Source organism: Mustela erminea, chromosome 9 (assembly GCF_009829155.1).
Source record: "Mustela erminea isolate mMusErm1 chromosome 9, mMusErm1.Pri, whole genome shotgun sequence".
NCBI lineage: Eukaryota > Metazoa > Chordata > Mammalia > Carnivora > Mustelidae > Mustela > Mustela erminea.
The window spans coordinates 85,154,657-85,178,964 of record NC_045622.1 but is presented as its reverse complement, the minus strand read 5'-3'; the positions used below and the strand labels follow the sequence as shown (position 1 = coordinate 85,178,964).

The window sequence follows — 24,308 nt, the reverse complement described above, 5'->3', positions numbered from 1 at the left end:
GTTCATAATCCAGAAACCGGGGCTGATGATAGTCATTCTCTTCATCAGGGGTCACTATTTCCGAAAAATATAAAAGTCAAAACAGAAAAATGTTTTAAAGGGCAATTTCATTCCTTAATCCAACTGGCGGAGCTTAAAGCTAAAGAGGTCGCCAAATCCTAAAATGAAGCTCCGATAGTGCTGGTTACTTCATTTGAGCAAATGATTTTTCTTGGAGCCTCGATATCGTATCTGTACAATGAGGGAGACGGGTTAAATGATCGTCACCTGTCTACGCAGCATTTAGTTTGTTTGCTTCCGGGGGATTCTCCCTGTGCTCCGATGCCTGGGAGGGTCCTCCTACCCTCACGTGTTCTAGCTGCTTATGACTCTGCCTTAACACCTGACAACCCCTCCAGAGAGCTGGCCTCCAGCAAATGTTTGGGAGACAGGTGAGCACCGCTGGGCACTCCAAGGTGGTTAGTGGCTTTGCTGAGAAACGGACTGGACAAGAGGAGAGTGCTCAGGGGAGCACAGCTGCTGGCCCACGGAAGCACCCAGTCATTACTGTTGAGTAGATCAGTGACCTAAGAAATGTACTGGAAATTTTTTAACTGAGCATACAGATGCAGGACATTCTCAATACTCATCTCAGATCCAGTTCTCTGGTATAAATTTAGGTAAATTCCATAAAAGGTAACTGGAGACCAAAACATTATTATCAATATTGCCGGCATGAGAAACGTGGTGGTCACCGAGGGCAGGGAAAATGACAAGTCCCCAGACAAAATCATAATTTACCGAGCTCAGAGGGCAGATTCAGAACGTATCCCTCGGCATCTAAATTTTATTTAGATGCAGCCACAGTGTGACTCAGGCCTGTGCATTTTTTAAAGAGTGACACGAGACCAAAAGAACAAATGATTCAATCTGTATGAGCTACATAAATTTCTATAAAATTCTTTTAGAATTCTGGCCATTGTACTTGAATTTCAAGCACTTGGAGGGGGCGAGGGGTTGCCAAAACCCAATCTAGTCAGTTCTCATTATCCCCAATAATAAGAGCTTGGAAATTAAAGCCATATAGTGTGTATCTGAAATCTGAAATTCGGAGACCCAAACGTGGATCTCCCTGTGGCCAGAGCCACACTCCCGCCCGCTTTGTGGCCAGGTCATACTAGAGATGTGGCAAATGTAAAAGCTCTCTATCAAGCTTACAATATGTGTCTATCACGTAAAACTGCTTGATTTTTATTTTATTTGTATTTTATATAATCATGGGGAGTACTCAGCAGAGCAGAGGACAGAGCACAGTGGACAGAGACATTCTCATGTTCTGTGGTCCTGGCAGAAGTCACATCGCCCCTGTAAGCCTCGGCGTCCCCATGTGTAAAACAAGAATCATTATAGTCACATCCCATGAAACGGCCGCAGAGGTAAGACACCAAAACATGCACATCAGGCCCTCAGCACAGAGGCAGGAACAAAGCTGGCATTCCCATAATAAGTGGAAATTCTTATTGTCACTGGAAAGTACACGTCACAGAGTTGTATAGTAAAGATCTCCTACAGGTTCAGGTAATTCAAGTAAGAACAGCTCAAAGATAACTTTATTCCACAATTTCCACTGTGTCTTGTGGCAAGAACATATTTCAGGACCAAAATGCCAACTTCTTTTTTAAATATTCCATTGCTGTTGCCTGACACTCTCTGACATACTCTGGTAAAAATCAACAATTTGGAGGTCCCCGAAGGACACTCAGCAATCCTTGCCTTTCCAGACAGCTTCTCCGCATTAGGGACCCACCAGTCCATTCCTATTGGAACCCAAAGCAAGGTAGATACCAAACTTGACAGCCCAGTCCATGAGGAATAAAAAGGAGCTGAATTCTTATAACTTCCATTCTCTGTATCACTCACTTTGCATCTGGGTGTTTTACCTTCCATATTTAATGACCCATTTTCTGGCAACTGTGTATGTCCTTGTGTATATTTCTTAAAAGCACTACTGGTACCCCCTTTGGAAACCTCCCCTGGCACTGGCCTTCCTTAGCACATCACGCATGTTCTGTAAACATCTGACTGATAGATTTCTACACATCTACAAATATCATTGACTCGCAAATGTGTACTCTACCTAAAAGGGCAGAAACCAACAAGACTGCCAAAATCATTGTCAAAATATACACTATGTCAAAATAACAAAAATTATTTTCCCACTAGTTAATACTAGATTCAGAACAGATTATTAAACGTCCTTCTTAAAGTTGGCTTGAGACAAGCAACTTAGTGGGGAGGAATCAAAGGTCAGTTTCCTATCAGCACAAGTGGGGTTAGCTCTTTCAGCAAGGGCGAGCTTTCTCACAGCCCACAGGCAGACGACCCACGATGAAGAGGAGCTGGAGCACCACAGCCTATGACAAAACCTGGCCACATCCTCCTCCCTTCTTCCTCTTTGTCACTCTGAATTCATAAAACTGAATGAGTACCATGTGGAACCATTTCCGAGGCGTAGGAAGAGATTTAAACATAAATAAATAAATAAATGAAACCAAGGTGGGCACAGGTGACTCAAAAGAGATCGCATCCGTCAGCACGCAGAGCCAAAATAAGCCCTGGGGTGGGGGGAACAGATGGCCTGTGGGCAGTGGACGGAGCCAGGGGGATTCAGAACCATGGCCCTCTGGATGGCGTTCCACCATGGGAGATGCCTATTTGTAGGAGGTGATGTCCATGTTGACCAGATGGCCAGCTCACCGCCTGGAGTCTCAGCCACCAGGTAAGCTTGGTGACTTGCAAGAATTTAACCTCCCCTGAACAGAGATAGCAAACAGAAGGCAGAAACTGCATCTTCTGTCACCCTTGGGACTTATGAGAGCAGAATACAGCAAAGGTAAAGATGCCTGGATTATTTTCTAACCGTTCTTGTCTGCATAACAATAAACCAAAAACATTTAGCACAGAGAAGAAAAATATCTTCTTCCCCTCACCCTCGCAAAAATCTCAGGATGTTATAAACACTAACTAGAGCTGAAAAATCTTTTAAAAAGAGACAATTAGGATATTTAACTGATTACTAAATCATTAGACTATAGTATAGATGAATCACAAAAATTGCCCATAATGTCAACTAGGAACCTGCATCTAAAGATTCAGAAATCATGATGGGTTATGGTTACAATTGTATATGTAAAAGATGTTCGAAGCAAAAGGATGAAAGGAAAGGCAGCAACCCTAAGAATGGTTGTGTTTGATTGCTGGGATTAGTGGTGATTTTTCTTCTTCTTCTAACCTGGTTATGAATAAAAGAGTAAGTCTTAATAGCAAGCAGTGTAGAACACTATCCGTGGCAAAGGACTAGGGCTTTGTGTGTTGGTTTGTTGGCTGGTTGGCTGGTTGGTTGGTTGGTTGGCTGGTTGGCCGGTTAGTTGGTTGGTTGGTTGACTGGTTGGTTGGTTGGTTGGTTGGTTTTCACTTTCTAGCCCATCATCTATAGCTCATTGCATCTGCAACTCATCATGTGGGTTCAAGCCCATGCAAACTAGTTTAGCCCAGTTTTCCTGAGTTTCCCACTGAGGCTGGAGATCACTCGGGTCATTCTTCCCCCAAGACTGGTTCAAGGTCCTCCCTCAGATTAAGCCAACTTCTCAGACATCTTCCCAGCACCACCTCCTTAGTCTCCTTCCTCTCACAATACTTCTGTAAATAGCTGAACTGGCTACTTCTGTGAGGCCTGTATTTATGCATTTCTATTTTCATTACATTTTTCCGACTTCTTATGGGCAGTTTTCTGAGAAAAGGGACTCAAGCAGAGTCTGGGAGACACAGGTGCTTGCAACCAGGCTGCTGCACCATCAGCATCCCCTCAATAGATGGAAATGTAGATTTCCAATAGCCTGATAGCCATGTAATAGGATATATTTCAGACAAAGGTTATTATACTACCTGCTGCCCCAAACACTGTACCATCACCTTAAATTGCTCTAGCAATTTAATTCAGACCATATGGTCCCATCATAACTACCCATGCAATGCCATGGGTAACCAGATGTAGAGGATTTTACCTGTATTCCTATGGGGAAAGAAAAAAAATACAATCAATTCTTTCTAGTTAGACTCAGACCAACTCCCAAAAAAATCAGAAAAAGTACTAAAATAACAACAACAAAATTACTTCAGATGTACCGCAATCCAAAACTCAAACCATAGGAAAACCATCAGACCTCCTGCCCTCCATGCTGTGTACTGCTAAAACATACCTAGGCAACTCTGAAAAGTGACACTAAGTTTTTTGACAAACAAAAGGTAGCAGATCACGATCTGTTTAGGTATAATGAAGTATACTACAATTGGAATTTGTTACATACAGAAAGGAAAATCTTGAAGTAACAGTCCTCTATCAAAACTACAGAGGTTGAAAACAACTGAACTTTTATCCTAGCAATGAGTCAATAAGAAAATAAACTAAATTTTCTCATCGATAAATAGGTAGAGGGAGCCCCAGAAAATATTGGAAGTGGGAGAAGAGAGAAAAAGAAATTCTCACGTTCACCCTTGTTTCTAATCCTGTGACCACCATTACTGTCCAAATCTTAGCACTCTATTCCTGAGACCAGCACCCAGCCTACCAACAGAATTAAAGTATATAATAAGCACTAAGTAAATGGTAGCTATTATCATTGCTCGGGGCAGAAAACAGACTCATTCATATAATTACCCAAGACCTGTTGAACACCTACTGAGTGTCGGGCACTGAGTGTACAGCAGTGACCAAAACAGAATAAGTCCCTCTCCTGGTGGAGCCAACATTATAGTGACTTGACCCCAAGCTTCCTTATCCCTAGGGATTGCAAACTCTAATACCTAAAGGGGATAAGAAAGTAAAATAAATGAGTTGGATCAGACACTACCTAGCTGTTCACCAAACCTGTTTCCTCTTCCCTCTGGGCCCACTCTTGGGTTGCATTTTCCAGCCTCTTTCTGCAGGTAGGTGTGGCCAAGCGTTGGAGCCCTAATCCATGGAATGTGATAAGAATGATGCACAGCCTTTTGGGTCCCATTCCCTTTTTCCTCCCCCTTCCACCTGCTGGATGCAGAGAGCACAGTAGCCTTAGAAGCCACAGATTAAAGACGGCAAAATCACAAAGCATGGTTCCTGGGTCCCTGAATCATTGCTTGGTAGAGTGCTCCCCGCCAATGAGGTATACTCCTTTGGTCTTTATGTGTGTGAGTAATAAAATGTTATGGCTTTGAGCCATGATAGATTTGAGTATTGGGGTTGTTACGACAGTCAACCCATCTCAGCCACTAAGTGATAGAGGTGGGACAGGCAGGGGCATCTGTCACAGGCACCACTATTCAGGGAGGTCCTGCTACTCAACTTTAGACAATTGTTGCCATGCAAGAATGTAATTTACTTCACCAGTGTGGTCAACCTTCTGATCATTTCAAGAGAACCTGGAAATCCTGATTTTCAGGAGAAAGCTCCTGATTTTTAAATGATTTTTCTTTTTGTTTGACAAGTGTTTGATTTTTGGAAACACATCCGTAGACAGAAGTGAGCCCCCTGGGCTATGATCCCTGCTCTCCATTCCACCACAAGTACCATGCTTTCCATAGGTATTTTTGGCAGAAGAGTTAAGAAAGGTTTTAAGAGCAGAAATAAGAGAACAGGATTTTATAAGTATGGTGAGAATGTACTAGGAAATTCTCTTCCTTCCTTTATACATACCACAATTATCCCATCTCTATTATGTATGCGTAAGACACTGTGCTAAGACAAATAAGACATGATTCCAGCGTTTGAAACTTCAGGGGTTGGCTGCACACCTTCATCTGTAGAGCTGAAACTGACTCCATAGTTATACCACCTTTTAGCAGTTAAGTGGCACTGCTTCCTGCCCTGACAGCTCTGTCTACTGTCTCCTGTGCTCAGGAACCTGTACATCAGCTGTCCCTTAGAACGGGCTTGACTTGGTAGTATATTCTCTCTTGCTCTGAGCAAGTTGTCTTACTAGCCACTGAGCTCACTGTTTCTCCTAATGGACATAGGTTGTAACAGCAGCCTATGTGTCCTCAGTTTACATCAAATACAATGAAAATAGTTTTTGCACATGGATCATGGTTGTTGTGAGAGGGTTTCCAGGACCTCAGTGAACCCGGAACTGCCTTTAGAAAATTGCTCTTAGGAGCTCAATCTGATGAAGGAGCCAGACCAGCAGACCATCTCAGATGGGACAGGCACTGGGAGTGGGGAGGATGGCTTCTAACTCCTGTGGAGGGGGGCGGACTGCATGCCAGGAAAGGCTACTTGAAGGAGGTAGGACTTGGGCTGGGTCTTGAAGAAAGTGCAGCTGCTAACCAAGCAGACAGGACTGAGTAGTGCTTCCCAGGCACAGAGAATAAAGTGGAAGGGGGAGAAATGGGCTTTGGGGAACTGCATGTCAGGCTATGGTGGCAGGTAGGAGTTGGAGGTGGTACGTTCATAAGTACCCTGATTGCTAAGCAATGGAGCTGACTGAGTTACGGGACCCCACTGGCTGAAGGATGAGATTGGTTAGCAGGAGCCAACACTAGAACCAGGGTGGTCAGTTAGCAGGCATGGCTTTGACAAGATCACAGACCACGAAGAGGGAAGGTCTGAAAAAAAGGCAGCAGAGACAGAAAAGGGACAGAATTATAACAGTATCCAGTAATACAGTCAGGAAGATTTAGTGGCCAACTAAATAAAGGGAAGGAAGAAAAGAGAAGAATCTAGAATGATTCTCAGATTTCTGGTTGATCAACCATTGAAATAGTAAATAGTGGTGAGGAGAAAAAGAGAAGAATCTAGAATGATCCTCATATTTCTGGTTGATCAACCATTGAAATAGTAAATAGTGGTGAGAGCGAGACTCCAGAGAAGAGTTCACTTGGAGGGAGAAATGCTGAAGTGTCATAACCAGGGGTAGAGATATCCAGTAAATAGTTGCACCTGTGGGTCTCAACCTCAGGACAGAACACAGTCTTGGTGCAGAACACATCATGGGTGCATAGGTGGTTGTTAAATCCATGAGATTGGAGGAGGCCACCATAGGAGGGTCTACAGAATGATGGAGCAAATAGGATTAGACTGCTCCAGGAGTTAAGTCATCAGGCAGTCCCTCTGACTCTAGCCAGATCCAGTAGAGGGGAATTAGCTCAGGAGTTAAAGAACCAGTGAAATGGAGGCAGTGAGGATGGAAGGAACAGGCCAGCAAGAGCTGGAGGTACCAAGGATCTTTATTTCGGAGGTATTACTGCCTGGGCAAGCAGACAGGGGAGGGAGAACATGATAAGGAACTCAAAGGTCAGTGTAGGGTTCATAATGTGAAATAGGGTTCTCCTAAAACTTGGAAGCTTCTTGCCAATACTATTTAACTTTAGTCATGATTCCAGAGCATATAATCCTTGTCTTCTCTTCACTCAACTCAGTGGACTGGGTAATTGAATGTCAAGGTCACGCAATGGCTTCCCATCCCTCCTAATTTAAAAGCTAGAGTCTAAGGCCGGTCTCCTGTGTGATGTGGCCCCTGCCACCTGTCCTACCTAGTCCAGCACTCACTATCCTCTTAATTCCTGCTCCCCCCAACCACACCCTCCTTCTCTCTGATTCTGGAATAAACCACACTTCTTCCCATCACAGAGGACAGTACCTACATTACCCTTTGCTCTAAAGCTCTGCCTGGTTATCTCCTACTCACTCTTCAGATGTTGGCTCGAGTTTCACTTGAGGAAAGCCTTCCCTGACCATCCTCCTCCTTCCTCACCCAACCTGCCCAACACCTGAGGCTTCCCCTTCACAGCACTCACCTCCTTTGGTGATTGTATACTTTTCCTATGAGTAGCTGACTAATGTTCATCTCTTCCCTATAAGCCAATGTCTGCTTCCTCCCCCACTATATTCCTCCCCACTATATTCCTCCATCCGTGACACCCAGCACAGTGCCTGCCACATACCAGTTGCTCAATAAATACTGATCTGAATTAATACATGTAAGGAAAAGTCCATTTAGAAACAACAGGCATCATTATTTAAGACTGTCTGGTATTAAAATTAAACCATGGTGAAAAAAATCACACCATGATGCATGGGGAGAGGGTGAGTAGAGATGGGGAAGGAGGGGGATGTCTACAGAAGAGCAAGAGGGAACTTATTTCCTGGGGTGACGGTCATGTTTGAAATCCTAACAATGGGTGGCTCAGTGGGTTAAAGCCTCTGCCTTCAGCTCGGGTCGTGGTCCCAGGGTCCTGGGATTGAGCTTTGCATAGGGTTTTCTGCTCAGCAGGGAGCCTGCTTACTCCTCTCTCTCTCTCTCTCTCTCTCTGCCTGCCTCTCTGCCTAATTGTGATCTCGGCCAAATAAATAAAATCTTTTAAAAAAAGAAAAAAGATTTTGGGTTACACAGGTGCATGTATTTGTCAACACAGGAATATACACTTAGAATTTCCATATTTCTCTCTACATAAGTTACCGAAAAATCTAAAAATAAACAAATATTGAAGTCTAATCAATGACATGCATGCTGAAGTGTTTCGGGATGACATGTGCTGATGTCTGCAACTTGTTTTGAAATATGTATATATAAAATAAGAGGAATTAATGGATGGATAGAGATACAGACAAGATACATGATAAAACAAATAGAGCAAAATGTTAGCTGTGTCATCCAGGTGTGTGGGTAATGGCTGTTCATTGTACAGTACTTTCAATGCTTCTGTATGCTTGAAGATTTAATAAGATGCGGAGTGGGGTGGGGAGCCTGCAGAGTATAGCTGAAAATATATTCATGTGGTAGTCAGATGTGGTTTCAAATCCCATCTTCACCACTTACAAGCAATGTGCCCTTTGGCAAGGCAGTTTCTTAAATGTTCTCTCAATCTTCACTTCCTCCAAGGAAAACGGGCAAGAATTACCTCACAGTGTCATCATGGGGGTGAAAGATGGAACTCCTGATCTGGTGACCACCATGATAGCAGCTGTTTCACAAATGCTAGTCCTCCTAGCCAGAAGTCAACATAGTCACAAACTAGGACAAATCTCCAGTGAAACATAAAAGAAGAATCTTGTCAAATTTTTCTCTCACACAGCCCCTGGGAAATTAAAAGAATAAATTAGCTGTTCTATTTTTATAGGTAAAGATACTGACCTTCCATCAGTGGGACGCTTGGAACTCCATGTCTGAAGGAGATCTATGCTGTCAGTACCTCCTCATTTTATCTCCCAGTGGTCAACCCCACCCTTCATCAGAGCTGGCCGGAATCAGTGACATCGTCACATCGGGCAGAAAGATGGGGAACCGGCGGCTGAACTGTAAGTAGTGTACACAAGCCAGGACTCCCAGCCACCTCCCAGATGTGGAAGGGAGAAGAGCCAATGAGATGAGCCTTAAGATCTGTGAAAGCATCTGACGAGTCCTCAGGGGTGGTCGTCACAAGACTGTCCTGGCTTTTAGCATAATTACATGAACTGAGAGAGCGCCTTATGACCATATATAAAAACCTCCCATCAAGAATAATAGTGTTGATTCAGCGGGAGGATGTGTCCTAGAAGACCACAAGGCCTTCACCTCTCTAGATCTGTAAGGTGGAAGAAAGGAGTCCACGGAGGACGACCCCAAGTGAGAAGGAACTGCTGACCTCGGGAAGCGAGGACAACAACAAAACCAACGCACCTCCAAGAAAAGGAAGCCTGACATCTTAAAATCAGTGAAAGGGTTCATTCTATGTCACAAGTGAGACATTCCAGGCGGAGGAAATGGTAATTTTTTAGAAAGCATCTCCGTGTGCCCACTCGATAGCACGCTGAAGGCTGTGATCTTTCCAGCTATTTCAGGCTGCGCATGCGCCGTCTAACTTCCACCCTCTCTTCCTTGAAATAGCATTTCCTTTCGCATACCTCGAAACCCACCTAGTTAGTTAGCCTATTAAGCCTAGACTTTAAGCTTCTTGGAGACATCCTGCATGTACTGGGTGCCCTGCCTGTGTGGGGCTTGGAGCCTACAGATGGATAGGATGGTGTCGGCGCTGAGCCAACTGTGCGCACCTCCTCCCGGCTCCACCGTCACATCGGTAGTCGGAAGTCAGCCACGGTGGGAGTATTTATACCATGGAAATCGGCCAACACTCTAAACCAGGTCACTTATCCTCGATGTTTTTCGTAGAGCCAGCTCCTGCCCATGAACTTGGTTTTCACTGCTATGGGAGAGAGAGATTTGGGGAAGCCTCCCCTAGCCACACCACTTTATTTGAAACTGATCTCTACCACAGGCCATGGCTGAAGGAGGGGTCAACCCAGGAAGCCATGTTTGTACCACCTGCCCCTTCTCTCCTGGCTTCTGCTGATCAGACGAGGGGGACGTTCCTCACTCCCTTGGCTAGATAGATGATGACAGCCTGAGTTTCCCTCCTGGGAAATAGGGAAATGGGATAGAGACCGGATGGTGGGCTCTGAAACTGAGAAGTCTTGCCAGTTCTGGAGGCAGTGAGTACCACAGCTAGCAAAAGCAGGCTCAAGATTTAGTTACAGGGGGATCGAGTGGCTGTGGGTCGGCAGAGAAAGCCGGTCTGCAGGAAGAGGCAGAAGGAGAGACCCAAGCGTGCTGGAAAAGAAAGAGGGTCTCTGAGACACAAGGCCAGTAACCTCAGTCTCTTACTGTGGAGGAAGGCAGCATCATGAAGCAGAGTAGGGGCTGTGGAATCAAACTGCCTGGGGTTCAAGTCCCACCTCTGACACTTACCCACCTGATACTGGATGAATAACTATACAAGTTACCCTGTGCCTCAGTTTCCTCATCGGCGACATGGAGATCATAACAGAACCCACTTCACAGGGTTGTTGTGAAAAATCAAATGGGCTGACACAAATGATAAATGCTGCAAAATATTAGCTAGTATTTCTATCAGTTAATTATACAGTCCACATGGCCCGGTTCTATTTTGTTCCTATTCTGAATATGTCAGATGAGATTCCCCTGTGGCCAAAGGCCCCAGACCTGAGCTAGTTTTAGTTAAGTAGCTAGGGAATCAGAGGGTAGTGTAAGTGTACAATCAGAGAATAACACAGAATTCCTGAATCACAGAATGATGTAAAAATCCCTGGACCACTGTGTGACCTTTAGCAAATCACGTCCTTCACCCTCTCAAGAGTGATATGAGATTCGAACAAGAGAGTGAGAATGTCAACAAATATGAGGGCGGACACCAAACTCTGGAGACTCTTATCCCCGAAAGGAAAGGTAAATATATCACATTAGCCATAGGAGGGGGAAACACTTGTTTAAAATGTTGTTTTTCTTGTTGGACCAGAGGCAGGAAAGTATTGTCCATCCCCCTGCAGGGAAGGCTTTGTTTCTGTAGGATGCACTGGCTTGCCGTGTGTGTTCATCTCCAGTACTGAGTAACAGAATAACAGGAACCTGCCTGAGACAGCTCTATGGCCCTGATTTTTTTAAATACACTTCCATCTGGTTTAATTAGATTCAAAATAACGCTTGTAATCCAGATCCTCTTATTCTTTTCAAAACAAAGACTCATTATTTGATAATGAAGTCCGTAGGTTTGAGAGATATTTTTGCTCAGCATTTTTAGACAAGGACTTAGAAAGCGGCACCATTAATTTCAACACATTTTCTTCACAGACTTCACATTTTTCTCCAGCCCTCCTTGGTTTGCTGTTGACATTTGGTAAATACGGAGACAAGTGACAGAGGAACAGCATTCATTATGAGAAACTGAGGTGGGGGAAGGTCGGGGGGGGGTCCCGGTTTCCCTGAGGTACTTCACTCCGAATTTCACGTCACAGGAGCAAAGTTAGAAATATTCTAGACCTTCCTATTTACTGGTACTGCATAAATAACAAAGCCATGTTGTGTTTCTGACATCAGGAGATTTTATTTCAGGCTAAGAATAGATTTAACATATATAAATCAAAATCAAAATCAAATTCCCCTCTTGCGGTTAGGATGCATTAGGGGAAGATTCTCCTGAGGGGACAGATGGCAGGTGCAGCAATGTCCTTGGGCTAAATACTTGGGGCAGCTTCTTGGCCTTATTTACATCTGTGTTAGCTAGTTTACACACAGTGTTTATCCCTGTTCTGTTTGGTGTTTAAGAGGGTTTATGATTTTTCCTTAGCATCTGTGGAAGTTGGTTCCAAGGAAGAGGGTCAAGGAGCAGAGAAAATAGGAGAAATGGTCTAAGGAGAGGGTTTAACTCTATAGGTCTGAATGCAGTCAGTGGTTTTAAAACAGTTTTCTTTTCTAGTAAAGGCTTTTCTGTTTTTCAGGGAGAAGTTCAAATTCTCTTGTGACAAAATTTACTTAACATGGGAAAAGGATCATGATATAGTATCAAGTGATAAATTTCTGAATATCACACCCTTTTAAAAATTCAGTGTTTTTAAAATTTCAATGTTTTTAAATTATTTATTTATTTATTTGAGAGAGAGAGAGAGCGCGCATCAATGGAGGGAGGGGCAGAGGGAGAGCGAGAAGCAGACTCCCTGCTGTGCAGGGAGCCATACATAGGCTCTTGATCCCAGGACCCTGGGATCATGACTCCAGCCGAAGGCAGACACTAACCTACTGAGCCATCCAGGTGCCCCCACCCTTAATCTCTTTAAAAAATTAAAGGGGGGCACCTGGGTGGCTCAGTGGGTTAAAGCCTCTGCCTTTGGCTTGGGTCATGATCCCAGAGTCCTGGGATGGAGCCCTGCATCAGGCTCTCTGCTCAGCGAGGAGCCTGCTTCCTCCTCTCTCTCTCTGCCTGCCTCTCCGCCTTCTGTGATCTTTGTCAAATAAATAAATAAAATCTTTAAAAAATATTAAACGAGGATATGTACATGGATACAGATATTTGTATGGGGAACTCATATTTGCCTCACAGTACAAGTCTAGGAAATAGCGACAGAACCAACCAGACCTTTTGCATTTCACTGCATACACCTGTATACTGTTTGAATTTAATAAAGTTATAACTTTTACAATTTTTAAAAGCCAACGAAGATTAAAGATAAGCCAATATTTATCCGGGCTTCAAGTTGGAACCATGAGAGAACATGTGAAAACTCTTTCCTTTTGTGATGAGAGTCCTTGACTGGGCTAGCCACCAAGGTAGGAAGACCTAAGAAATACAAATGGTCTAACCTATGGAAACATTTGCCCAGGGCTCATAAACACACAGCCCAGGGAATGGGGGAAGAAGGAGGAGCCTTAGGCTCTTATTTACTGATAAGAAAACTAAAGCCCTGAAAAGTGAGGTGACTTGATAAATAGGCAACAGCCGGCTAGGGGTGACCTGTCTCCTGAGTACATCCAACATAATTTCCCCTCACCCACGTCATTTGCCCTAGACCATAAACCAAACCAATGTCTTCGTGTCTAGGAAGTGTCCACTGTTAGCCCCAAGAATGAGGAAATGTACTAGAGGTATCTGATACTTTTTAATTTACTAAAGAAACCCTTAAGAAATCTTCAATCTCATCTATAGAACCATAGGCCTTAGGGGAGAGATAATACCAATTCTCTCCAAATACATCCATAAAACATAAAAAAGAGTGCTTTCCAACCACCTTAGAGATCAGCATTACCCTTATTCCAAAACCAGACAAAACATACCAGGAAAACAAAGCTACACACCAATCAATATCTTTCATCAACATAAGACTTTATAAATTTCCAACAAAAAGATTAGAAAATCAGGCCCAGCCAGAACACACATCATGACTAAGCTGGAGTTTATCCCAGGAATTCAAGGTTGGTCCAACATTCTAAAATCAACCAATGCCTGTTGATAGACTAAAAAAGAAAAACCTTGTGGTGATTTCAACAGATAAAGAGAAAGCATTTGACAAAATTCACTACCTATTTATGATGGGTATAGAAGAGAACTTCCTAAACCTGATAAAGCAGCTCTACAAAATGAAGCAAAACAAAACAAAACAAAACTACAACCAATATCATACTTAATAGTGAAAGACCAAATGAGATCTAGGCAAGGATGCCCATTCTCCCCATTCCTACTCAACAATGTACTTGAAAAGCTGTAACCACTGCAATAAGACAAGAAAAAGAAATAAAAGGCATGAAGATCTGAAATAAAGAAAAATCCCAAAGATTCTACAGAAAGCTACTAGAACTAATGTGGGTTTGGAAGGGTCACATGAGACAAGGTTAATCTCTTAAAAAATCATATATCTATATATTAACGAAGAATTTTTAAAGTACTGCTTACCAAAGCATTGTAAAACATGAAATACACATGAACAAAATTTGTATGATGAAAACTATAAAACACTGACAAGAGAAAAGGAAGACTACCTAAATAAATGGAAAGAAACATGTTCATGGATCAAAAATCTCAATATTGTCAAGATATCAATCTTCTCCAATGAAATCCCAGTAGAAATTCCAGCAAGTCTTTTTTATACAGATTGATAAAAAGATATTAAGATCTCTATGGAAAAACACAAGACTGAGAAAATCCAAAAAGATTTTGAAAAAGAAGAAAAGAATTAGAGGATTCACACTATCTGATTTCAAGACTTATTATGGAGCTCAGTCAATGGCCCCCAGGAGCCATTTAGCAATGTCTGAAGACATTAATTAGTTGTCACAACTGGGGAAGAAGGGAGCTACTGGCATCTACTGGACAGAAGCCAGAAATGGCACTAAACACCCTATAAGTCACAAGACAGTCCCCCACAACAAAGAATTATCTAGCCCAAAACATCAGCAATGCTGCGATTAAGGAACCCTGAGCTAGAGAAATCAAGACAGTGTTTAACCGACACAAGGAAAGAAGTATACATTAATAGAACTAGAGACTCCAGAAATAAACCCCCACATATAAAGTACCAACATAATTCAGCAGAACAAATATAATCTTTTTAATAAATGGCGCTGGAGCAATTACACACCTGTGTGCAAAAGACATTAATCTCGGCTATTTCCCTGCATCCAATACAAAAATTAGCATGAAATGGACCATAGATCTAAAGGTAAAAATAAGACTATAAAACTTCTAGAAGAAATCATAGCTGTTTGTGACCTTGAATTAGGCAAGTATCCCTATCCTTGGATATAAAACCCTACACATCTTTTTTTTTTTTTTAATGTGGAATGAAGCCTCTTTAATTTTAATTTAATTTCAGTGTAGTTGATATACAATGTCGTATTGGTTTCAGGGGTACTACAGCAATGCGAGAATTCCATGTATTACTCAGTGTTTGACAGGGTAAGTGTGCTCTTCATCCCTTTCACCTATTTCACCCCAAAACCATAAACCTTAAATTTAAATGCGGATAAACTGAAGTTAATCAAAATCTAAAACTTCTATTCTTTAGAAAATACTGTTAATGAAACAAAAAGAAAGGCCACAGGCTGGGAGAAAATATTGGCAAAGAGCTTATCTGATAAACAACTTGCATCTAAAATACATCAAGAAAGCTCAAAACTCGGTAATAATAAAACAATCAAATTTTTTAAATGGGCTTAACAGACACGTCAAAAGAGACAGATGGCACATAAGAAAATGAATGCAGCAATAGCATCATTGGTTACTAGAAAAATGCAAACTAACAGTACAATGAGATACCACTAAAAACTACTGGAAGAGCCAGAATTTAAATTTAAAAAGAAAGTTGACAAAACTAAGTGCAAATGAGGATACAGAGAAGCAACCAGAACACTCACACATTGCTTCTGGGAATACAAAACTGTACAGCTACTTTGGAAAAGAATTTGATAGTTTCTTTTACTTTTTTTTTTTAAGTGGGGGAAGGAAAGGGAGAGAATATTAAACAGGCTCCATGCTCACCCCAGAGCCCCATGCAGGGCTTGATCTCACAACCCTGAGATCATGACCTGAGCCACTATCAAGGATCAGATGCCTAACAGACTGAGCCACGCAGGCGCCCCAAGAATCTGGCAGTTTCTTATAAGATTAAACACATACCTAATGAAAGATCCAGAAATCTCACTCCTAGGTATTTACCCAAGAGATGAAAGCTGCCCACACAAAAACTTTTATGCTAAAAACTAGAAACAACCCAAATGTCTATCAGCTGGTGAATGGATAAGCAAACTGGGGTGCATTCCAATAAAAAAAAGTACAGAAATAGAGATACATAAATGCAATAACATATAGGATTGTCAAGAGCATTACATTAAATCAAAGAAGCCAGACATGAAAATGTTACAAACCGTACGATTCCATTTCTAGGAGCCTCAGTTAAAGGCAAAATTATAGGGACAGAGAATAGATGAGTGCTTGTCAGGGACTGGAGGTGTAGCAGGGAGAAGACTGACTACAAAGGAACAGGAGGAAATTTTTGGAGGTGACAGAAATGTTCTATATCTGAATTGTGGTTGTGGATCCATGATTATATACTTCTGTCAAAACTAATCATGCAGTAAACCTAAGAAGGGTGAATTTTACTGTATGTAAATTATACCTTCATAAACTTGACTTTAAAAAAGGGGGAAAAAAGTGGTGGCTCATGGGCGTGTTTTCTTTGTACAGCATGACATTTCAAAAATCTGAATTAGTTGGTGACATGTGAAAACAAGATTTTAAATAAAGACCCAGCTTTTCTTGAGAAGGCAGAACTTTGGCAGCCTGGGCCTCTGCCTCCCAGGCTGTAGCTGAACAAGAACTGCCTCTTTGCACAAAGCAGATACACACCCTATGCCTTGCCACGTCCCCGAACCCGAACCACCTCACAAAGTATTTTATGGACCTGCCTTTCCACCCACTGAGTAAGGGCTGCTTATCCTCGGCGGTAGACTATTCAAGGCCAAGAGCCAGGCCTAGCTGGGTCCGCACTATACTTCCAGTACCTAGTGAAGAGCTTGGCCTCGCCTATGCCAGGTGGTTGATAAACATTATCAAATCAATGCGACTCACTTGCCACCTTCCCAGCAGCTACAATAACTGATACTCACAATACCCAGACTGCCAACTGCTCCTTTGGACCTGAAGTCCCCGAAGAGAGTCACCATTCAAGGCAGCCATCTAGCGACCTAGAATAATGTGTCCCTCTGTGTGTTTAGAAATCCCCTGTAATATGTTGTCAAGCAACGAAAATGTTTTAGGATCATTCCAACTATTCATTTTTGTCTAGAGAAGAGTAGAGTTGTTGTTTGTTTAAAGAAAGAAAGAAAGACCACAACACAGGCTTGAAGAGTAATAAAAATGAAAAAGGAAGTGTGCACATCTTGAATATTCTTGGATCATATTCTAGTAATTTAAGACTTTAGATAAGTAGGTTTCTGAGAGATTCTCCAGTTGTCATCAGAAGTCAGTATCTCCATGTTTTCACAGTGATGTTCAGTTTTAGGGGAGGGTGTAGGTCAGGGAGGGGGGTTCCGACTTCTGTTTGATGTCAATATTAAAAGTAGAGTATTACTATTCACCAAATCTTCTTTACATGTGTGTGAGATGGAGAAAGAAACAGAGGCAAGGTTGAGGACATCTTGTAAATATCTTTGAAGCTCTGATAATTAATACTGAGAGTGAAAAAGCTCAAATACATTTTATTGGACTGTCTGTATCTAGGGGGGAAATCACCAAGTCAAACACTCTTGCTGTACATCTTTAATGTTAAAAAATGAGAAAGGGCAAACATAATGCAATTATAACCCATCCTAAATCTCTCTTGATCCACATCCCCTCTTATTCTACTTTCCTTGACAGAAAAGCCTTTAAAAGAGTTATTCCCCCCCCCCCCCCCATTATCTCTGATTTCTCTTCTTCCTTTCTCTCTTAAACCCACTGCAGTAAGACTTCCAACCCCTCTACTTTCCGGACACCAAACACGTTCACATCTCCAAACCCAAAGTCCACTGCTAGACTTCTCCAGTCTCTTTTGCTGGTCCCTCTTCCCCCTGAACCCTTAAATGCTGCAGTATCCCAGGACTCAGATCACCCCTCTTTTCCATACTTACTCTCTAGGTTTCTCATCCAATCCCATGCTGATCGCTTCCAAACTTATAGCTCTGGACCCAATATCTGCCTGGAATTCTAGACTACTATAGTCAACTGGCTACTGGACATCTCAACTTAGACGTTTAATAAACCTTTTAAGCTTCACAAACCCCAAACCAACTCATTTCCTTCCCACAGTCCTGAGCCTCTTGTAATCTCCTGCCTCTCAATTTATGGCAACTTCATCTTCCCAGTTGCTCGAGCCAAAAACTTCGGCATGCAATTGGTTCCTCTCTTTTTCTCCCACACCACATCTAGTTTATAAGAAAACTGTATTAGCTCTATCTTCAAAAGATGTCCAAAACTTCACCACTTCTCACCACTCTACGTCATTCTACCTGGTCTCCTTGCTTCTACCCTTGACCTTACAGTCTTTTCTCCCCACAGTAACAAGATTCTTTTAAAACTGAAGTCAGAGCATGTCAGCTTTTCCTTGCTCTCATTCAAAATAAAATACCAAGTTCTCACCATGCCAAAATGTCCTACACAACCTGGCCTCAGCCAGCTCTTCAATGTCATGGCTTAACTCTTGTCCCCTTGTTCACTCAGTTCCACACAGGTACCCACCCATATAGGGATGCTGGTCCTCAGCCATCCCAAACACAATCTCACCTCAAGGCCTTTGCACTTGCTTTCCCCCCTGCCTGGAATATCTTCCTCCCCTTTTAGGTAGCTACTCAAATGTCATCTGATCGCGGAGGTCTTCCCTCCCAGCTCTATCAATAAGCGCATGCATGAGGGCGCACCCAGACACACCAGCATCAGCCTCTTGCTATCCCCTTGCGATGATTTACTTGTCTTACCACCATCCAGCCTATAGTCATTTGCTTATTGCCACTTGGGGGGGGGGGGGTCAATGAAACTCCGGTGTTTGCAAGAAATACAGAACATCAGGTCTTATCCCAGACCTGCAAAATCAGAACCTGCATGCTAAGGGGATCTTCAAGGAATTCACATGCACAGTCAAGTTTAGAAAGCACTAGGCTAGTTCCATGAAAATGAGAGTTTCTTTTCGTTCATTGTGGTGACCTCAGAAAGCTGAGACACTCGAGATCCACTGAATGAAGGAACGTACAAGTGAACTATTGCACCAGTTTCAAATGGAACTCCAAGTTGACGATGCAGTACAAGGTTAGAGAGAGGTACGAGAAACATCCTAGGCCAAAATTAACTCCCCTATATATTGTGCTAAATTAGAGATGTCCCAGGAACAGCAAACCCTTCTTCCAAAATGCAAAATACATGCCCTGACTAAAGCAGCCATTCACAACTTACTGTGGATTACTTGAATGAGATCATTATTCCAACAAGCACAGAATCAGCCACACTGAGGGAACAGGAGTCTAAGAAGGCTGAAAGTTTAATAAGTGCCTACATGGCACTGGGCATCCTAATAGGCAAGAGGGAGATTTCAGGGAACTTACAAGTAGGTGGGAGAAGCAGAGGACCTTTCAGAGAAGGGCAAAGAGGGTGCCGAGCCCTATGAGGAGGGCTTGGGAAAGCCCCAGGGCACAGAGAAAGTCTGGAATATTCCTCACTGTGGGCAAGTTATGCTCTGGCCACAGAGTCCTTTAGTATTTCCTGGCCTGAAATGTCATCATCAATCCTGCCAGCACCTACTTATGCTTTAAGGGGCCACTGCTCCCCCAGAATTAGCTGTTCCTTCATTTTATGAGCTCTGATCACATAGTATCCGAATTCAAGGGTGCACATCACTCCCTTCATGAGGGGCTTCTACTCACTGCCTTCTTCTTACTCCCTGCTGCAGCCCCAGCCCCTGCCTGGCACCTGGACACAGTAAGGTTCAGTCCATTTCTGCCCTTTATAAGAACAGCTAGCATTCCCGACACATTTACTATGTATACCAAGCCCCGTCTGAGACACTTCAGGTCTATCAACTCATTCGATCCTCATGACCACCCAGTGAGCTTAGAGCTATGACCCCATTTTACAGATCAGAGAACTGAGGCCCAGGGAGGCAAGGTCACAGAAAGGAATGAGCACTGTACCTGCGCCGGCACACGGTAAAGACGGACTGACGTGAACTGCATGGAGGATCAGTAGTTAAGGAGGCTGGAAGTCATTTTGGTTCCTGAGCACCCTTCCTGGAGCCCCTGAGGGCAGAAGAGGCTAAAGGCTGTCGGAGGAGCTTGCTGCTCTAAAGAGACTCCTTTCCCACTCCAGTCTCCCATCTCCAAAACAGAAGTTATTGCCTTGGAGCAAGAGCCCCGTGGAGACGGAGGTTAGGAGAGGAGGTCCGAGCGAGGACACTGAAGACCTTCCCTTTATAGGACAAAGAGGAGCGAGCACAAATTCCCCAGGAATGTCAAAGCCAAAGCATTGGGTGGGATGGGCCCAGGAAGGCTGGAGGACATTGTAAGGACTCTGGAGCACCCAGGTTCTCAACAACAGCTACAGATTTTCTTCAAACAAACTTCCAACAAACTACTTCCCCTCACTTCTCAACCCAAGTAAATGTTTGCCTTAGCCTTGCTTAGAAAACAAGGCACAGCAAAGACATGAGTGCAGCAAATCAGCACTTTTAGTAGGATCTCAGTATCCTAGGTCTGGCTTCTCATGCAAATCAGCATCAGACACATTTATTTAGCAGCAAGGAATAGCACCGAACGGCAGCTACCCCTCCGAAAAGTCCAAAACCAGGTTGTCGGAAGTTAAAGTTTCCAGGAAGGTGTCATCCAGGCTCCTGCTTCCCTCCAGACACTGGTTCTCTACACCCGTCCCTTGGGATACCTTGCACTGGCCCCAGGACTCACCTACCCTGCCACGACTGACTCTGCCTCGACTCGAAATCAGAGAACACATGAGAGCAGGTAGGAGGCAGGATAGGGAACCCAGGGTTTAAGCCATGAAACTGAATCAGCAGCCAACTCACAGGAAACCGTGGAGCCCAGCGGTACACTCTGGATCCACAGGTGGGCTAGACCCCAGGAAACTGGTCATCAAGGGTGACAGCAGAAAGGGCACCCCCAAAAAGCACAGAAGAAGCAACAAGTCACTCCAATGAGAGGGGAAGTTCTTGGGGAACAAATCAATTTTAATGATTTTTACCATCCTTTTAAGCAAAGCACCTTTCTTAATTATCCCCATGATCACCACAGTAAGAGGAAAAAGAAAAAGGACATCAGGACTAAAACTAAAAGATAAACACCAATAGTCTCATAAGTCAGGCTCTAGCAACCTGAGGGAAGAGCCAAGTCAAGTCAGGTTCAGAAGGGTCAGTGGTCCGAAGGAAGAACAGAAATTCCAGACTGATCAGGAGAAATCATGCGACATCAGGCTGAACAAGAACAATATGTAAACTCCAAATTTCACATATTACAGATGGCTAAACAGTTTTTGGTATATGCACTCAAATGAACAGCCTCCAAAAATTAACATCTCATAAACAGTTTACAAAACTACCGGAGATCTGATTTATTTCAAATAAAAACTCAAAGTGTATTTCTGATCCACACAATACAAAGGCATTTACATGTGTCTGACTCTGGACTTACCTTTTAGGCATTATGCCAAATACACATCACTGAAAACTGCTAGAGGCATAAAAACTGAGGGTTAAATTCTTCACAAAGGTTTTTCTCAGGTCTCAGGCACCCATCCAAAGATTACCAAACTTTGTCACCACTATAATCACAACAGAAAATTTCTGGACAGTAACTTGTACACACAGACACCTCATGTCAGAGACTCTTTAAATGAATCAAAAAGGGGGGGCTTTGAATTAAGCTGTTGAAGACAGGCAATAATTTTAACCTGAAACCCTCCTACTTATATCCTTCATAATTAGAAATTTAACCTAATTGGGGGAAGGAGTAGGCTGGGGAAAAAGCAGTCTTCATGAGCCCTTGCTAGAAATCCCATAACTACAGGATCCCATTTGCTAAAGTGAGAGCTATATTCCTTGATAAATGAAACCCGGAATTTCATCACAAACAAAAGCCTGACCTTTACAAGTGTCCTAGTAATCATTCTTATTTCAAAGACGATTCCTGACTGCACAGTACGTCTGAAGCACATTAGCAGAATAACACCTCCCACCCCCCGCAAATAGTTACAAGAGATTTCCCAAAATCGCCTGAGGAATTACAGAAATCTATTTCCTGGGTTGTTGGGCGTTTAAGAGACAAGCGTGATTATTTTTAACTACCCTCCAGCAAACAGTGGGTTATATACTTGATCGGTGCCTAGATCCCTTTGCAAGATGCAAGCAATTATTTTAGGTACCTCTATCCCAAAAGGAAACGGATCTTCTGTCAATATATGCAGGCGAAAACGCTATTTGGGAAGCCGACCCTGGAATTGCCTAAAACTCTGGCCATTTCATGCAGCTGTAACAAAGTGGACACCCAAGAGGGAGCCCAAAATACAGTGGACGTCCCCACCCTGAAATGTGTCCTATTAAAACACATCCCTTTTAAGGTGTCTTTAACACCCCAGGTCTTTACCTAAATGAAGCGTGCCTGCCGGGACCACTGGGAAGGACCTGCAACTTGTCCAGAAAGAACATGCGAATGCACCTCTTTTTACTTCCCCGCCCAACGGTGCCTTCCCGGGAGACAGATTTCTGACAGTTCTCCTGCCGCGGCAGCAGCAAAGGGCGGAGAAAATCCCAGCGCCGGTGCTGCAAAGACCTCTCCATCCACCGCCACCCCGTCAGGTGCCGGCCCCGACGGGCGGCCCCGCTCCTCCGGAAACCTCCATGGGCGCAAAGCCGCCGCCAAGTGCTTACCCGTGTCGGCCAGGCAGTGCTCGGAGAGGGCCGCCAGCAGCACGAGTCCCAGCAGCAGCGGAGGCAGCGGCGGCGGCGGCGCATCCTGGGACGCGGCGGCCCGGGCAACCGGCGCCGGCCCCGAGCCCCTCACGCCGGGGCGGCGGGCTGGTCCCCCGCCGGCCCGGCCCCTCCGCCCCCGTGCCGCCGGCCCAGCTTCCCTCGGGCCCTGGGGCTTCGCCTCCTGCCTAGCCATGGGGACGCTTCACACATCCAGGCCGCTGCCTCGCTCCGCACCGCGCCGGGGAGCCCAGCCTTCGGCGCCCCGGTCCTCACCGGGCATCTCCGGCCATGGCCCGGGCGCCGGAGGGCGGGGGCGCCGGGCGGCGCGACCGGCTCGCTCGTCCTGCCGCGCCCGGGGCGAGCTCCGCGGAGCCGCGGCTTCACCCGCGCAGGGCCCGGGGCCGCATGGAGCCGCGGCGGGAGCCGGCCGGGGTTGCCACGGTGCCTGTCGCCCCGCGCCGGCGCGCCCGGGCTGCGAGGGTGGGACGGGCGCCGCCCGGGGCCCCCACCCCGGGGCCGAAGCCCGCGGACCGAGGGGGCGAGGCGGCGAGGAGCGGGCGCTGGCGGCCGCGGGGCGCGCTCGGGACCTCCCTCCCGCCGCCGGCTGCTGCCTCTCCGCCTGGCTCTCCTCGCTTGCTCGGGCTCGGGTTCCGGCTCCGGCTCCGGCTCCGGCTCTCGGGCCGAGAGTGTTACTGCAGCTCAGAGCGGCGCCTCATTGACAAAGAAAGCACGTAGCTACCGGAGCGGGCGAGGGAGGCGAAGCAGGCGCGCGCGCGCATCCCCGCGCGGACCTACCGCGCGCCCCCCGCTCCCGCGCGCCCCGCCGGCCCCGGCCCAGAGGGGGACCCCTCGCGGCCGTTCCAGCGCGCGGAGGTCCGGAGCTGGGTGTGGAGGAGGCTGGGGAGGTCGGAGGGGACGTCCCTCTCCTCCCCCTGGTTTTCCTGCCCTTCTCCCATCTAGTGGAGGGGAGATCGCCAGGAGAGGTCCTCCGGCCCCCCAAAAAGGGGTGGAGGGTTAGATGGTCATGGTCCACGTACTGAAGAGGCCAGTAAGCTCCTCAGCCTGGATTTTGGAAAGCCCTTTGCAGATAGGCGGGCGCGCTTTGTGCTGCTTGCTTTACTACTTCTCTTGAGGGGCCGGCGGACACCTGCATGCCCGGTTTACTACCCCTGAGTAACTAAAGCGACTGTGGCCTAGTTGCAATAACATGCTGGACTAAAACACATTATAAATATTTCCTGCAGCCATACTAGGTGCAAAGCAGTGCTCTGCGCATTGGGAAGACCAGAGGAAAATCTTTTCATAAAAGTCCCTTCCGGCAAGTAGAAATAGGCAGTCCCTATCCACTAGAACAAAAGGCCTCCGAGTCAGCCGAATTGGCCTCCTTGCTCTTCCCCTTGCCAAGCTGGATGACCTTAAGCAAGTTCCCTCGTTCATCAGAGCTTCGTGCTTCTCTCAGCCAATAAATATTTATTGAGAGCCCACTGCCTGCCAGCTACTGTGTTAAGCACTGGGGATGTAAATGGGGAGCAAA

General features: G+C 45.0%; 1 protein-coding gene across 1 annotated transcript in view; it reads right to left on the bottom strand.

Moving 5' to 3' along the window:
• KIAA1549L (KIAA1549 like) overlaps window positions 1-23,571 on the bottom strand; it is a 251,026-nt gene extending 227,455 nt beyond the window's left edge. Inside the window, exon 1 of the mRNA XM_032358749.1 lies at window positions 22,733-23,571. Within this exon, the coding sequence (XP_032214640.1) occupies window positions 22,733-22,967 (235 nt within the window). The 5' untranslated portion in view covers window positions 22,968-23,571. The remainder of the gene's footprint in view (window positions 1-22,732) is intronic.
• Between the last annotated feature and the right edge of the window lie 737 nt (window positions 23,572-24,308).